The sequence below is a fragment of the Mytilus edulis genome, chromosome 9, assembly GCF_963676685.1.
Source record: "Mytilus edulis chromosome 9, xbMytEdul2.2, whole genome shotgun sequence".
Lineage (NCBI taxonomy): Eukaryota > Metazoa > Mollusca > Bivalvia > Mytilida > Mytilidae > Mytilus > Mytilus edulis.
The window spans coordinates 87,267,970-87,283,375 of NC_092352.1; the positions used below are offsets into that span (position 1 = coordinate 87,267,970).

The 15,406-nt window shown below is 36.1% G+C and overlaps 2 protein-coding genes across 2 annotated transcripts in view; both read right to left on the bottom strand.

Moving 5' to 3' along the window:
- Positions 1 to 2,869, bottom strand: part of LOC139489311 (polycystin family receptor for egg jelly-like) — a 39,884-nt gene extending 37,015 nt beyond the window's left edge. The window contains exons 1-4 of the mRNA XM_071275594.1: positions 2,760 to 2,869; positions 2,016 to 2,138; positions 1,284 to 1,400; positions 782 to 901 (exon numbers count right to left, since the gene is read on the bottom strand). Coding sequence (XP_071131695.1) covers positions 782 to 901; positions 1,284 to 1,400; positions 2,016 to 2,124 — 346 coding nt within the window. The 5' untranslated portion in view covers positions 2,125 to 2,138; positions 2,760 to 2,869. The remainder of the gene's footprint in view (positions 1 to 781; positions 902 to 1,283; positions 1,401 to 2,015; positions 2,139 to 2,759) is intronic.
- LOC139490243 (serine-rich adhesin for platelets-like) lies at positions 2,133 to 15,405 on the bottom strand. Its single transcript, XM_071277094.1, has 8 exons — positions 15,303 to 15,405; positions 5,726 to 14,721; positions 5,458 to 5,525; positions 4,633 to 4,778; positions 3,939 to 4,004; positions 3,325 to 3,438; positions 2,821 to 2,876; positions 2,133 to 2,138 (listed from the first exon to the last, which is right to left on the bottom strand). The coding sequence occupies exons 1-8, from the start codon at positions 15,403 to 15,405 to the stop codon at positions 2,133 to 2,135; spliced, it is 9,555 nt and encodes a 3,184-aa protein (XP_071133195.1).
- Position 15,406: the final 1 nt, after the last annotated feature.

Here is a 15,406-nt window from a genome sequence, read left to right on the forward strand (position 1 = left end):
TCATCTTACTTTAGATATATATATATATGAACAAGTATAAATTGAAAACTACGTTCAAACCTATGATTGCGTTGGATAAAAACCGCAATTTTTATACGTGTGCATGTAAAACAAATTTCGTTGTAGAAGGGTCTAAATACAGCACAAACAACATTTTCCAAAAGACTAAAAAATGTGAAAAAGTATATTTAAACAAAACGCATTTGACTAACAGGTCGAACAACTGATGTTCTTAAACCCTGCTGACTGCCATTGGCGATTGCCAAATAAAATTGATCACGAGATGTAACAAAATGGATCTTAATACAAATTTAATACTAAACATAAAACAATAAACTTGTGGCCAAGATGTTATGCCACAAACACAAGGTGTCAATATTTTTTTTGTACACCAGATCTAGATTTCGACAATATATGTCTCTTCAGTGATATTAGGGATCGAAACGGTATTTGAAAGGCCATATAATTTACCGTCAATTTCAGATAGACTCTTGAATTTTAAGAGTCAATATAGGATGAACGGATCATATAAACCGGAGGGAAAATATGATACAAGCCCAAACGAAAAAATATAAACAAGTCTAAATTGAAAACTACGTTCAAACCTATGATTGCGTTGGATAAAAACCGCAATTTTTATACGTGTGCATGTAAAACAAATTTCGTTGTATATATATATATATAGTCTTATTGTTTTTTGGTGTTTTTTTTTTATCTTTCAACATTATTTTGGTATGTAATTTTGAGATTTATTTATAAAGAATATCAACAATTAACCCACCTGTACATATACCACCTATATTTTGATATCCGTGATCACATACACAGTAAAACCCACCATCTATATTTATACATGTGGAATGGTTGGAACATACGTCTGGATCTGAGCATTCATCTATATCTAGAATTCAAGAAGGAAAACAAACAAGACTTAAGCAGGACTGTGGAGAACAGCAGAAATGCAAAAACATTTAGTTCGAGATCATACTAAAGTTATTCATTTGTTCCATATTAAAATTGAGGTAATGTTTCAAATTTATATTCTTTGACAGATCTATCCTATCATTTGTCAAAAATTATTAAGACATTTCACTTTAGTATATTTATAATGTTTTTAAAAGTAGAATTCGTCTAATTTTCAATTTAGATATGATGAGAGAGACCTTGTTAAAGTGAAATTCTAAGGCTGCCCTCCTGAGGATTACTGGTACATGATTCGTGTCAACGATTTAAATTAATTTAATCTTAAGCTTCTATATATAAGTACTGCATCTTTAAAATACCTAGGCATGCTCCTCCAGATTCATAGAAGCCGTCTTCACAGGTGCAGGTAAAACTGCCAATAGTATTGTTACAATAAGCATGGCTTGGACAGGCATAGTCTAAACATTCATTAATATCTACAAGTATATACTATTGATTTCGTTATTCTATATTAAGAAAGATTCTATAAACAAAAATTTTGGTTCTATTTGGTAGAGGATGAACCGGGATGCTTTATTGTTACTCCCCTAGATTTTCTTTAGTTTTCTGTGTCTTTTAATTTAATTTTATTTTGTTTTGGTCATGGTAATGTATGAAATTATTTTTTTTGTCTAAAGAAGGTGGTTCTCTACGGCAACTCCCATTTCCTCGACCAATTAAAACTGACCTCTGCGATAAAGTCGAAACTAGCTGAAAGTGGCGTTAAGCACACACAATCAACAATTCCACCTAACTCTATCAATAATCTAGTCTTCAAATTAAGATTGTCCTCAAAAATACGATATACTTTAGTCATTTACCATCAATGTCATTATTCGGACGAACGAAATTTATTTAGTGCTATTTTTATTTTTATCTATGTGAGTTTTTGCCAGGTTTTTTCATCAATCTTGTAAATAAAATTTTGTTTCAGTATATTTGAATAGGGAAAATGTTAAATCCATTTATCTTAATGGCTTCTTCGCTGCATGAGTTCTTGTTAATGTTTGTGTTTTTCAATAAAATAAAATAAATCTTATATAAAATTTGACCTTCACAGAGTCCAACGTTGGATTTCTTGAAACCTTCATCGCACTGACATTTGTAACTTCCAACAGTGTTTATACAAGATGAATTACTTGTGCATATATCTGCTGTCATGCACTCATCTACATCTGCAAAATGTATTAATAACAAATAACATTAACTGTTATAATTTTACTGCACAAATTGCGAATTCCAACAAATAACGTCTCTTCGGTATTGCTTATGGCCAATATATTTGAAAGCTTAAAACCCGATACAAACGTTAAAGTGTTAATGAGAACAATTACTACTTAAATTAAAGTCGAACCCTAAAAAGCAAGCAGTGCTATGTGCGAGGGAGATACTTTCCTTAATTTAGAATGCATAATAAAATATACCTTATAACGAAAAATTGAACTATATATTATATTCACGTATATAGAAATGCTGGTCTCGTTGCCTTTTGAAAAAAAAATGCAATTTATAATACTTAATGTTAATGTCATAGATGTAGGCAAGACCGTCGACTTCAACTTAAGGGTTTCAGCTTAAGTTATAAAAGATATGTAGTCAAAGATCATCATAACATGAGTTAGGTTGTGTTATTATATATTTTCTATTTCTTTTTCTCTTAACAATCTAATGGTTGCTTTGCTTTTTAAATTTATTAACTTTCAATGTTGATAATAAAGATCGACTTAGAAATGCTCTCCAAACGCAGGTATTTTTGATACATATATCAATACATCTATTGCATAAAATAATCTTACCTTTACATATGTCATTTTCTTGATAGAATCCTGCTCTGCATGTACATGTATAACTTCCTACTGTATTATTACAAATGGAATACGGTGGACAAAGGTAATTTGTGCATTCGTCAAAGTCTGAAAAAAAAAGAAGATACATATCAACAATGGGGAAAACCATACAGTGGACAATACTTTGACAGAAAGTTGATAATAATGCAATGTGGTATAATATAACTTCATAGTAAGTTATCCTAATTCTGATTTAATTTTAATAAGATAAAAAAAAGGTAGAAGATTTGTTTTTTCAACTTTTGATTATTAACATTACCTTATCATTTTTATTATATTGAACGCTTACATATATTTGCCTCCCTGGCATTGAAAAACATAATACCATAGTTGCTGTGAACACAACGTCTATATAACAACATTATTTAGTGTGAGAATTTACTTATACATCAACATTGGATCTACGATAATGGTCTATTACGGTCTCGCATAAAAACAGCATTCTTCGTTACATCTAACGCACACTGTGGTTAACATCCGAACGTGTTTTACGATGACATTACAATAAACTTACCCTTACAAGAACCAACATCCAAGATGTATCCAGGATGACAAATACAAGTATGATCGTGTCCAATACTGGAACAATTACTGTTTCTTGGACAGGGAGCAGATAAGCATGGGTCAACTAAAATATATTATCGACGTCACACTAATGCTATAAGATATACATGTAGTGTACATATACTAGTATTCATTTATTAGAAGCGTCTGACTCTAGTTGCATAGTAAAATTCATGTTCTTATATGACTTTCTGTTTTTTTAAACAATATTTAATGTGTAAATGAGTATTTTTACTAATTGGATTCACACATTAAGCAGCGTATTATCATTTTGTAGTATTTTGCAGACTGTAAAGTTACATCACAAGCTATGTAAAGTGTCTATTTAAAACCGTTTTTACAGGAAATAAAAGCTTAAGTTAAACGGAATGCACATTGAAAATTCTCTAAAGGGAGATATATCCATGAATTGTAGAGCATTTCGTTGTATCATTCGAGTCTACGATCTACCGAAGTCGAATTATTTCAATATGGGTACCTTTGCAGTATTTATCTATATCAAGTACTTTTTTTAAATGTGCCTGGTTGTTTGGTACACCATTATCTAGTATTAAAAGAACTTACTGTAGGGTGTTGTTAAAGGTGGAGTTGTAACAACATCTTCAGCTGAGGTCGTTCTCGTTCCTTGTTCTTATAAAACATAAATATGTACAAAATGAAATGTTTATTAGTTCTGCTGATTAGCTAAACACTGTCTCGTAATTGAGTGAAAATACATAGAAAATACACGTAGAATGTCAATTAAAGTGAAAGATAAAACAAAATATCATATCATATAAAAAAAAAGTACCTCGCTATCACATTATTGGACCTTGGAACTGTTTTCCCGAATCAGAGCTAGGGCTAGTCAAACCTTACTGTACTGTGTTAATATTTATTGTTCGCAGGATATGTAAAAAAAATATCATGCGTACCACGACATATGAAATAAGTGGTACAAAAAATGAGTTGTTGTTTTTTTCCCCTTTGTATGGATATGTTTTGCATTTTTGGTATATATAATTTTCATACCATTGGTTTTGTCACTTTTATTTTAAACAAATCAATGTATTCTTCATGTTCTTTAAAGTGTATGAGTATGCGTTGGATAATAGTTGAAAATATGCACTTAATCAAATATATTAATTGTTCCATTTGTATCAAAAGTAAATTAATGAAACAATATCTGTTCAATGAATATCATTTAAAAGTATAACGTAAAAATAACGTTTTATTTGTTACCTTGTTTATTTAATTCATTGTAATATAGCCACTTTACCTATAAAGGAAGTCTCTTGGTCTTTAATAACGTATCCAGGATTACTGACTGCATGATACCCTTGGTTGAGTTTGGCCTTCATAGTTGACGCATCATATTCTACATTAATCACAATGACGTCAAACCGTACTACTATACTGCCAGGTCTATAAAACATGCACATAGGTTATTGGATAAATTTACCTTGAATTTCAAGATGTTGTTGAATGTAAATGGTACCGTTCATTCGTTCCATTTGCAATTGATTTTTGTTGTATGATCTTTCAAAAATATTTTCATATTTAATTTAATAAATTTTTTTTACAAATACGAACCAAAACAAAATGTTGGGTATATTATTTGAGAAAAAATGTCAATCAATATTTATTTTCCAAAAAAGTCTGACTTTATATGAAAAATATTATAATAGTTATCAAAGGTACCAAGATTATCATTTAATACGCAAGACGCGTTTTTCGTCTACACAAGACTCATGAGTGACGCTCAGATCGAAATAGTTATAAAGCCAAACAAGTACAAAGTTGAAGAGCATTGAGGACCCAAAATTCCAAAAAGTTGTGCCAAGTACGTCTAAGGTAATAACAATTTAACGTGCATCCTCAATTTCCATTAACACATTTAAGTTACAAATAAGATAAAGCTATCACATTAATTCGCTAAATAAGGCTACAGCGATAGTAAATTAATGTATTCAATCAGTGCATCTACGTGAAAGATTTATTTAGTTATCAACATAAATCAGTGGTATTCTGCAACTGTATGCGACAAATGTTTCAAGAATCCAATTATAATGCTATGTAGTGGCGAATATATTAGAATACTTACTGGAAACCTGTTATTATGATATCATCTATTAGTCCTGCTAAGTCAGAATTTGCGAATAGCATCATAAGCTGAAACAAATTGATTAAAACTGTTGCAAAATTAACACATGTGCACAATCCTACTGAAACTTTATTTCAAGATAAAAAGAAGAAAACTTAACTCCGTTGTTTTGATAATAAATTATACAAACATTATGTTATTTTTAGCATATGTTGAACAACAGTCACAAATATTATTGAAACACATTCCTTAAACATAATATACTCACAAATTGTCTAATTTGTTCAGCTTTATCTTTAAATGCTTGTGAATTAGGATCATCCAGGTTATCGTCCCACTCTTCATCTGTTACTATCTGACCTTGGTATTCTGTTTTAGAAACTTCACTTCCAGAATCAGTTACCAATCCGTTAATGGTTGGTGTAGTACTTTTATAAGCCTCATTGACTGTAGTTATCCAATTTGACTCTTCAATCGTCGACAAATGTGCCAGATCTTTCAATGTTGAAGTATCTGTTGTGGCCACAGCATTTTTGTCATGGGTTGATTTAACTTGTGGTATTGTGTATAACTGAGTTGATATATCATTGGTAATCGTGTAAGTAACCCCTGACATGTTAAATATGTCTTCTGTCATAGTAATGTGTTTATCTGTGATTGTTGTTCTGACTTTGGGTACATCCTGATTTTCTGTAACAGTCTGTCTTTCAGTGGTGGTTTCCTGTGAAGTACCATCGGGTTTTGTTCCATAAATTGTAGTACTTTGTTTTGTACGCGAGGTTGACTTAATCGTTGTGTCTGTATTTGTGTGTGTGCCGTAAGAAGTGGTAGAGGTACCCACAGTTGTTTGTGTGGCGTCAGAGTTAGTAACGGGACCCACAGTTGTGTCTGTGGTGTCAGAAGTAATAGAAATACCCACAGATGTTTGTGTGGCGTCAAAAGTGGTAGTGGTACCAACAGTTGTTTGTGTGGCGTCAGAGTTGGTAGAGGTACCCACAGTTGTTTGTTCGGCGTCAGAGTTGATATAGGAACCCACAGTTGTTTGTGTGCCGTCAGAGTTGGTAGAGGTACCCACATTTGTTTGTGCGGCATCAGAGTTGGTAGAGGAATCCACAGATGTTTGTGTGGCGTCAAAGTTGGTAGAGTAACCCACTGTTGTTTCTGTGGCGTCAGAAGTAGTAGTAATACCCATAGATGTTTGTGTGGCGTCAAAAGTGGTATTGGTACCAACAGTTGTTTGTGTGGCGTCAGAGTTGGTAGAGGTACCCACAGTTGTTTGTGCGGCGTCTGAGTTGGTAGAGGAACCCACAGTTGTTTGTGTGCCGTCCGAGTTGGTAGAGGTACCCACAGTTGTTTGTGCGGCATCAGAGTTGGTAGAGGAATCCACAGATGTTTGTGTGGCGTCAGAGTTGGTAGAGGAACCCACAGTTGTTTCTGTGGCGTCAGAAGTAGTAGTAATACCCACAGTTGTTTGTGTGGCGTCAGAGTTGGTAGAGGTACCCACAGTTGTTTGTGTGGCGTCAGAGTTCATAGAGGAACCCACAGTTGTTTGTGTACCGTCAGAGTTGGTAGAGGTACCCACAGTTGTTTGTGCGGCATCAGAGTTGGTAGAGGAATCCACAGATCTTTGTGTGACGTCAGAGTTGGTAGAGGAACCCACAGTTGTTTCTGTGGCGTCAGAAGTAGTAGTAATACCCACAGTTGTTTGTGTGGCGTCAGAGTTGGTAGAGGAACCCACAGTTGTTTGTGTGCCGTCAGAGTTGGTAGAGGTACCAACAGTTGTTTGTGTGGCGTCAGAGTTCATAGAGGAACCCACAGTTGTTTGTGTGCCGTCAGAGTTGGTAGAGGTACCCACAGTTGTTTGTGCGGCATCAGAGTTGGTAGAGGAATCCACAGATGTTTGTGTGGTGTCAGAGTTGGTAGAGGAACCCACAGTTGTTTCTGTGGCGTCAGAAGTAGTAGTAATACCCACAGATGTTTGTGTGGCGTTAAAAGTGGTAGTGGTACCAACAGTTGTTTGTGTGGCGTCCGAGTTGGTAGAGGATCCCACAGTTGTTTGTGTACCGTCAGAGTTGGTAGAGGTACCCACAGTTGTTTGTGCGGCATCAGAGTTGGTAGAGGAATCCACAGATGTTTGTGTGGCGTTAGAGTTGGTAGAGGAACCCACAGTTGTTTCTGTGGCGTCAGAAGTAGAAGTAATACCCACAGATGTTTTTGAGGCGTCAAACGTGGTAGTGGTACCAACAGTTGTTTGTGTGGCGTCAGAATTAGTAGTGGTACCCACAGTTGTATGTGTGGCATCAGAAGTGGTAGTAGTACCCACATTTGTTTGTGTGGCGTCAGAAGCGGAAGTGGTATCCACAGTGGTTTGTATGGCGTCATAAGTGGTAATAGTACCCTCTATTGTTTGTGCGGCGTCAGAATTGGTAGTAATATCCACAGTTGTTTGTGTGGCGTCAGAGTTGGTAGAGGTACCCACAGTTGTTTGTGCGGCGTCAGAGTTGGTAGAGGAACCTACAGTTGTTTGTGTGCCGTCAAAGTTGGTAGAGGTATCCACAGTTGTTTGTGCGGCGTCAGATTTGGTAGAGGAACCCACAGTTGTTTGTGTGCCGTCAGAGTTGGTAGAGGAACCCACAGTTGTTTGTGCGGCGTCAGAATTGTTAGAGGAACCCATAGTTGTTTGTGTGCCGTCATAGTTGGTAGAGGTACCCACAGTTGTTTGTGCGGCGTCAGAGTTAGTAGAGGAACCCACAGTTGTTTGTGTGGCGTCAGACGTAGTAGTAATACCCACAGATGTTTCTGTGCCGTCAACAGTGGTAGTGGTACCAACAGTTGTTTGTGTGGCGTCAGAATTGGTAGTGGTACCAACAGTTATATGTGTGGCATCAGAAGTGGTAGTAGTACCTACATTTGTTTGTGTGGCTTCAGAAGCGGAAGTGGTATCCACAGTGGTTTTAATGGCGTCAAAAGTGGTAATAGTACCCTCTGTTGTTTGTGTTACGTCAGAAGTGGTAGTTGTCCCAACATTTATTTGTTTGGCGTCAGAAGCGGAAGTGGTATCCAAAGTTGTTTGTGTGGCGTCAAGAGTGTTAGTGGTATCCACAGTTGTTTGCGTGGCATGAGAAGTGTTAGTGGTAGCCACATTTGTTTGTGTGGCGTTAGAAGCGGTAGTGGTATCCACAGTTGTTTGCGTGGCGTCAATAGTGGAAGTAGTACCCACATTTGTTCGTGTGGCGTCAGCAGTGGTAGTGGTACCCACATTTGCATGTGTAGCATCAAAAGAGGTAGTGGTATCCACTATTGTTTGTGCTGCGTAAATAGTGGTAGGAGTACCAACAGTTGTTTGTGTGGCGTCAGAAATTGAAGTGGTATCCACTGTGGTTTGTGTGATTATTTGAATAGAAGATGCATCTTCCGTAGATTGATCTAATTTTAAAGTCGTGTTGGTAGAATTTGCTGTTGTTATACTAGTGTCAGAAGGTTTAGACGTCTCATCGTATGTTGTTTCCTTAGAGTATGATGTGGTTGATTGAGTAACTCTTGTTTTTTCTGTTATGTCGGAAGATGAAATAGGTGTTATATTTAGTGTCTCTGTGTCTCTTGTAGTCCCTGAATCTGTGACTGTCATCTTACTAGCTGATGTTTCAGTATGTGATGTAGTTGATACTTTTTCTGTACTTCCTTTTATCGTGTTTGAAATATTTGACGTTGTCGTGTTATCGTCTGTTCTTGTTGACATTACGGTACTGTGTTCTTCTGTGAATACTGAAGATTCTTGTGTCGCAATGCCATCTGTTATTATTTCATTTGTGATTGAGGATACAGTTGTTGTATCATATTCATCTGTTTTTGAATTTTGAACAGTAACAGCAGTGGTTTCAGCTTGTGTCTGTAATGTAACAGGTGTCCCTGTAGTTCCTTTTTCTGTGTATGCTGTAACAGTGGACATGTCTAATGATGTAGTACCGACTGTGGTCGTATCATTTAAAGCAATTGAATCTGCCGTTTCGGAATACGTTGACGTCTGGTCGTGAGACAATTTCATGTTTTCGGTGTACGTCTCCGTGCTAAATATCAACCCTGATGATATATGTTTGTCAGAAGTGTACACATCAGTTGATAAACTTGAATTGGTGTAATAAGTTTCATCGGAAGGAGTTTGAAAATGAAGTGTAGATGATACTTCAGCAACTGGTGTTAAACTCTTTCCATCTTTAGAAACATCAAAAGTTGATGTTTCAACAACGCCATCTTCAGACACTGTTTCAGTGATTGACGTCGTTTGCGTTCCCGTTTTAGAATTGGTAACCATTCCATGAACTGTGGAAATAAAATCTGAATCATCAGTACTATGAATTGAAGCAGAAATATCTTTGAATGTTGTCTTACTAAATGATGCTGCTCCGTCGTCGGAAGATGGAAGAGTAGTCTCCGGGTAGGGCGTTTCTGTGCCCAATGTCGTTTCCACGTTTTGAGAAGTGATGACAGTACTTGATATTTTATTCGTCAAATGGTCAGACGACATATCAGTATATGGTGTAGTAGTAATCATTAAAGAAGGTGCACTTGTACCAAGTAATGTAGAAGTGGCACCTTGGGACGAAACCTCTTCAATTATTGTTGTATCTGGCTGTGTTACTTTGATGATTGACTCTGTAATAGCAACGCCTGTTAGAGATGTTCCATCACTACTTGATGTTGTAGCAGTATCAACTGTAGAAAGGACTTTAGAACTTGATCTTGTATTTTGCTCCTCTGTTTCGATTGCTTTTGTGGATGTTTTATATGAAGCATCAGAAGATGGTAATATATTACGTGTTAAAGTTTCTCCCGATGTATGTTCTTGCGTTAAAGCTGTTGCCTCAGAGGAAGATTCGTCAATTTCGAATTGGGAAGTTACCCCTGATGAAACCATACTAATCTTTGTCGTACGTTCTGTTACCTCTGGCGAAGTTTGTACAGTACTTGATGTTGTTGAAAATTCTTCAGAATAAGGTGTTTCCTTTTTCGATGTAGATGTCCCTGCTAATAATTCCTTAGAGGTAAGTTCATCTTCAACATTAGATGTTGAAGATATACTTTCTGAAAATACAATAGCATTTGTTGTTCCACTAGATTTATGTGAAGAATGTTGCATAGTATTTGATGAAACATCAGACATATCAGTTGAAACAGAAAAGATGTTTGGTGTCGAAGTCGCAGTATATGGGACACGAGTATTGGAAGTTGTAGCAGGTACGTCATGGGAAGATGTTTCGCTAAATGTTACAACTGAAATGTCTAGAGGTTTCAAAGTGCTTGCAGCTGCAGTCATTGCCTTTTGAGAAGCGGCTTCGCTGTTTGATGTTATATGTGTAACTTCCGAGGAAGATATTTCAGTTAGTAGAAACGTAGTCGCAATATCTGATGAGGTAGTCTCTATTCTCGAAGACGGTTCATTTATCATTGAGGTAAAGGTTTCTAAATCAGTAATAGGTGTTTTAGTTGTTGTCGTGTTAGACCTTGTCTGAGAATGAGCTGATGTTTCCTCGTCATTATCCTTAGAAGTCATCTCAGTGTGTAATGTTACATACAATGACTTGGCAGATGTCACCTGATGCAGAGATGTTTCAGTACCAGAAGTTTCCGCCGCCTCTGTAGCATATGCGATAGGAGTTGACACAGCAGTTACATCTGGAAAACTTGAAACCTTTGCAACGGAAACTGTGGTTTCTATCTTTTCAGAAGACGTCTTTGTTGATGTAGCAACATTTGGAAATAAAGACACACCAGTAGTCTTCTGTGAAGATGTTTTACTAATTGACAATGAGGGGTCATCCGAAGCTGTATAAGTTGACGATGTTCTTTCATCTAATCCAAGAGAATATGCTTGGGTAACTGATACTGTATCCTCAATTTTCGTAGACGGTGTGTATTCAACAAAGGTTGTTAAATCCATTTTGTTGATAGAAGACCGAGTTATTGATTGTGCATCATCTGTCACTCTTTGGGGCGTGTCATTTATTAATGTGGTTCCCTCTACACCTGAAGATGATACTGGTATAACAGATGTTGTTTCCTCATATTTCGTCGAAAGTGCATCAATAATAGATATTGTACCGTCAACCTTATGAGTTGTTTGTTCCCTTGACGGAGTAGTTCTACCTTCGTCAGAGGGAGTTTTGCTTATTAAAGTAGTAACCTCCATCTCCTTGGTAGGTGCAGTTGTAACGGATGTTGTTCTTTCCGTCTTTTGGGAAGTCGTCTTACCAGTTGATGGAACCTCAGTATCTGAAGCTGTAATTATTACTTCTGGGGAAGCTACTTCAGCATCTGTCGTTCTAGTTATAACTTCCTGTTGTGACGTTGCCTCATTATTTGACTTTGAAGACACTGATTTTGTAGAGAAAACCTCGGTTTTTAACGTTGTTACTTTACTATATGGAGACGTCCCTTCAGTTTTTGTTGTTGTAGATGTCATTTTAGGAGATAATAACTCAACATCCGATGGTGTAATCATTTCCACTGTGGTCGGTGAATCACTACCTAAAGTAGTACTTATCATCTTTTGAGACGTGACAGCCGTAGTTGAATATGTAGTCTCAACCTTTTGTGACGGTGCATCAGTATTCAACGCTGTACTTATACCCTCTAAAGATTTAATGTCAGTTACGGGTTCTGTAAACACCACCACCGTAGAAGGCACCGTTGTCGCCTTTGATGCAACATAACCTTGTGTTGTCGAAGGCAAATCACGAAAGACAGTTCCAATTGTTGTTGAGCTCACAGATGCAAATTCTTTGTCAGAATTATCTGTAAAGGTAACGGTAATGCCTGATGATATTTCTTTGTCTGATGTCACGATTGCATTTATTTCTGTTCTTCTTGAGTCAAAAGTTGCATCTTCAGAAGTCATTTTGGAACCAAATGGTTCACTAGATGTTCCAATGGGAGATGTGTTTGACATATCAGCTGTCCCACTTTTCGTTCGAGAAGTACTGGAATCACCAGTCGATGTATCCGTATATAGTGAAATGTCGTTAACTGAATCTTTAGTTGGAGAAATCTCAGGTGAGGATGAAGCAGTAAAGCCTACAGTTGTGTCCGTATGTAAGTGTCTAGTGGAAATTGACGCCGTAGAAGGAACATCCTCTGTAGTGTATGTTTTAGTTACCTCATCAATACCGGTTGTAATCGAATTACTTACAACTTTTTCAGTATATTCAGTATGTAATGGAAAGCCAGATGAAAAATCCTCTTTTACTGTGCTAGATCTATATCCATTTTCAATATTAAAGGTTGATTTTTCAAAGCCTGTTGTTTCAATGCTTTCATTTTCCGTACTATTGCTTGACATACCATCTGAAATCGATGTTGTAATGATAGTTTGTAAATTATTTGTCGTGTCTTTCAATGAATCTAAGGTTGACATCTTTGTTGCAGATTCTTTATCCATGGATGATGTTTTCGAGTCTGATATACTTGTGTCATGTCGACTTGTTGCTGAAGAAAAATGTGCCGGCAGTTCAGTTGTTATATCAGCTGGTGATGAAAGTTTGGTGTATGTCGTCTGTCTTGAAAGCGAAGGTTGTGAACCATAAGCTAAAGAGCTTGTGAGTTTTGATGTCGGGATTGAAGATTCCGTACCTTCATTATTGGATGGAGTTGGTGTACTTGATTCTGAAAAAGCAGGGAATGTATTATCATATGCATTAGTACTCATATCTGTTTTGAAAGTATTTGTTATTGTATCAGTATTTAATTTATTTGTCAAAGTACTTATAATATTCCGAAAACTCGTAGTAGTCTGAGTAATGTCCCTATTTTGTGAATAAGTTGCAGAAGTAAAATCGATGTTTGTATTATCAACACTAGAAACAGTAGATTTATCAACCATATAACCTGAATTGTGTTTACTATCTTGTGTTGTGAGAGTTTGTGAAAGGGTTAAAGCCTTTCCACTAGGGGTCAATGCAGAACTATGAAAATTTTGTAATAATGTGTAATCAGTTGTGGCGTGAGTTATTCTATCTGATGGCTCACCGCCAGTTGTAAGTCCTTCTGTAAAATCATTGTCTGTAAGTTTTGCAGTTTGATGTTTTGAAAAAGTATCAGCTGTAGTTTCTGGAGTTTGTGTTGTTGTTTTACGTTGTCCTTCAAATGTGGTCGATACATCTTCGACTGGTGTTGTTTTCACAGAAATTATTGATGATTGCTGGTTTTCTGCCGAAGCCTTTGATGTAGAGGCATAAAAAAAATTTGAGGTTTCATCTTCTGAAGAAGTATCAGCTGTAGTTTCTAGATTTACTGCTTGTGTTGACGTTTTACTTTGTCCTTCGGATGTGGTCGATATTTCTTCGACTGGCATTGTTTTCGCAGTAATTGTTGACGGATGATGGTTTGATGGCGGAGCAGGGACTTTTAATGTCGTATAGGTTCCGAAGAAAGCTTCTGTAGGAATATCATTTTCAGTTGCTTTACTGTTGGACATCTCTAATGTAGTAGTATAAGTATTAGGAAGAGTTGATCCTCCTGTCAAGTGATTATTGGAAGTTCTTGTTTTTAAGGGTGCAATTTCTGTTATAGTTGGATTACTTGATATCTCTGAAGTGGTCATTGGGATTTTTGTTGTCGCCGGGGTCCTTTCGAATGTAGATGCTGATATTGGTATTTCTGTTGTAATTATACTGGTGGGTGTTTTTGTTCTTGAAATTGTATTTATTTCTGTGGTTGTTCGATCCTCTGAATTGGTTGGATATGTTGTAATGTTCGTTATAGCTGGATCATTGGAAATAGTTCTTGAGACAGTGGTTGTTGCTGTTGGCATCGGATAATTAGTTATTGTTTTGGAAGTTGTCGGATTATTGAAAAATGTTGATAATTTTAGAAATTTAGTTATCGATTGTTCTGTTTCTTGTAAAGATTGTGACAATGTTTCAAAATTATGTGGGGTAGTTCCAAGTTTTTCTGTGCTTGATATACTGGAAGACATTTTTGTTTCCGGCTCTGTATACGACTCAGCATAACCAGTTACTGTGTTTCTTTCGTCCTTACTTGATGTTTTTTTCTCCTGCTGATTAGTTGTTATAGAAGTCGTTTCTGCATCAGGAAATAATGTTGTTGCTGCAATATCATCTGTCGTCGGTAAAACTGTTTCAACCGCATCAGAGGTCAGCTCTGAAGGTGTTGACATTGCACGTTCTTCTTCGTTAGTTGACGAAGATGTTTGAGTTATAATTCTGTATGTATCGTCAGTGGTTTGCAAATTCTTCGTTGTTATTGTATCTGAAAATATTACAAATGTGATAAAACTATTTTCGAATGGTGAATGGTAGAAATTTATACTGTTCGTTTAACTTAAATGTACCGTTGTTATTGTCATCTCTTTCGAGACTTGGAAAGTTTCTCTGAATTTTCAGACATTTTTTTTATAATTGAAAATGATAGTTTTTAAATGATTCATTTTAGTCCTATAAATACTTATTTGCCAAATACAAACGTACATTGTTGTGCAAAATTTCAATATGGAACACTCTTTACGCATGCAGTAATGTGTTTGCAGTATAAGTTTTATTTTGACACATCCCGAACTGCTGATAATTTTTTTTTAATTTTCCGACGCTTTTTATTAAACTATAGAATATATACTTTCTGTTTCAGAACTCGTTATATGATTTTGAAACTGTTATTTCTTCATAAGGGTGAAAACTGTCGCCAGTTTTATCACTTGTAATTGTGAAGAAAAACCGAAGCTGCTGTTTCATAATAATATCGTTGAGGGTTGGTATATGTCAAATAGATACTAGTAGTAACAGCAGTGTGTTCATTGTTTTTCTCAAAAGTTTTCGACAGCAATATGCTTTAACCATTATCAACAGAATTCACCATTGCTGTAATTTCTCTGGAAGTCATTCTCTGGTCAATAATTGTAGCTGCATCATCAGCAACTGATATGTTTTGAGAAACCATT

Coding starts and splice junctions, on each gene's coding strand:
- LOC139490243 (XM_071277094.1), bottom strand. CDS start 15,405: ATGGTTTCTCAAAACATATCAGTTGCTGATGATGCAGCTACAATTATT. Junction 4,779..5,457: donor ATCATAATAACAGGTTTCCA/GTAAGTATTCTA, acceptor CATGTTTTATAG/ACCTGGCAGTATAGTAGTAC. Junction 3,439..3,938: donor ACCTTTAACAACACCCTACA/GTAAGTTCTTTT, acceptor AATATATTTTAG/TTGACCCATGCTTATCTGCT.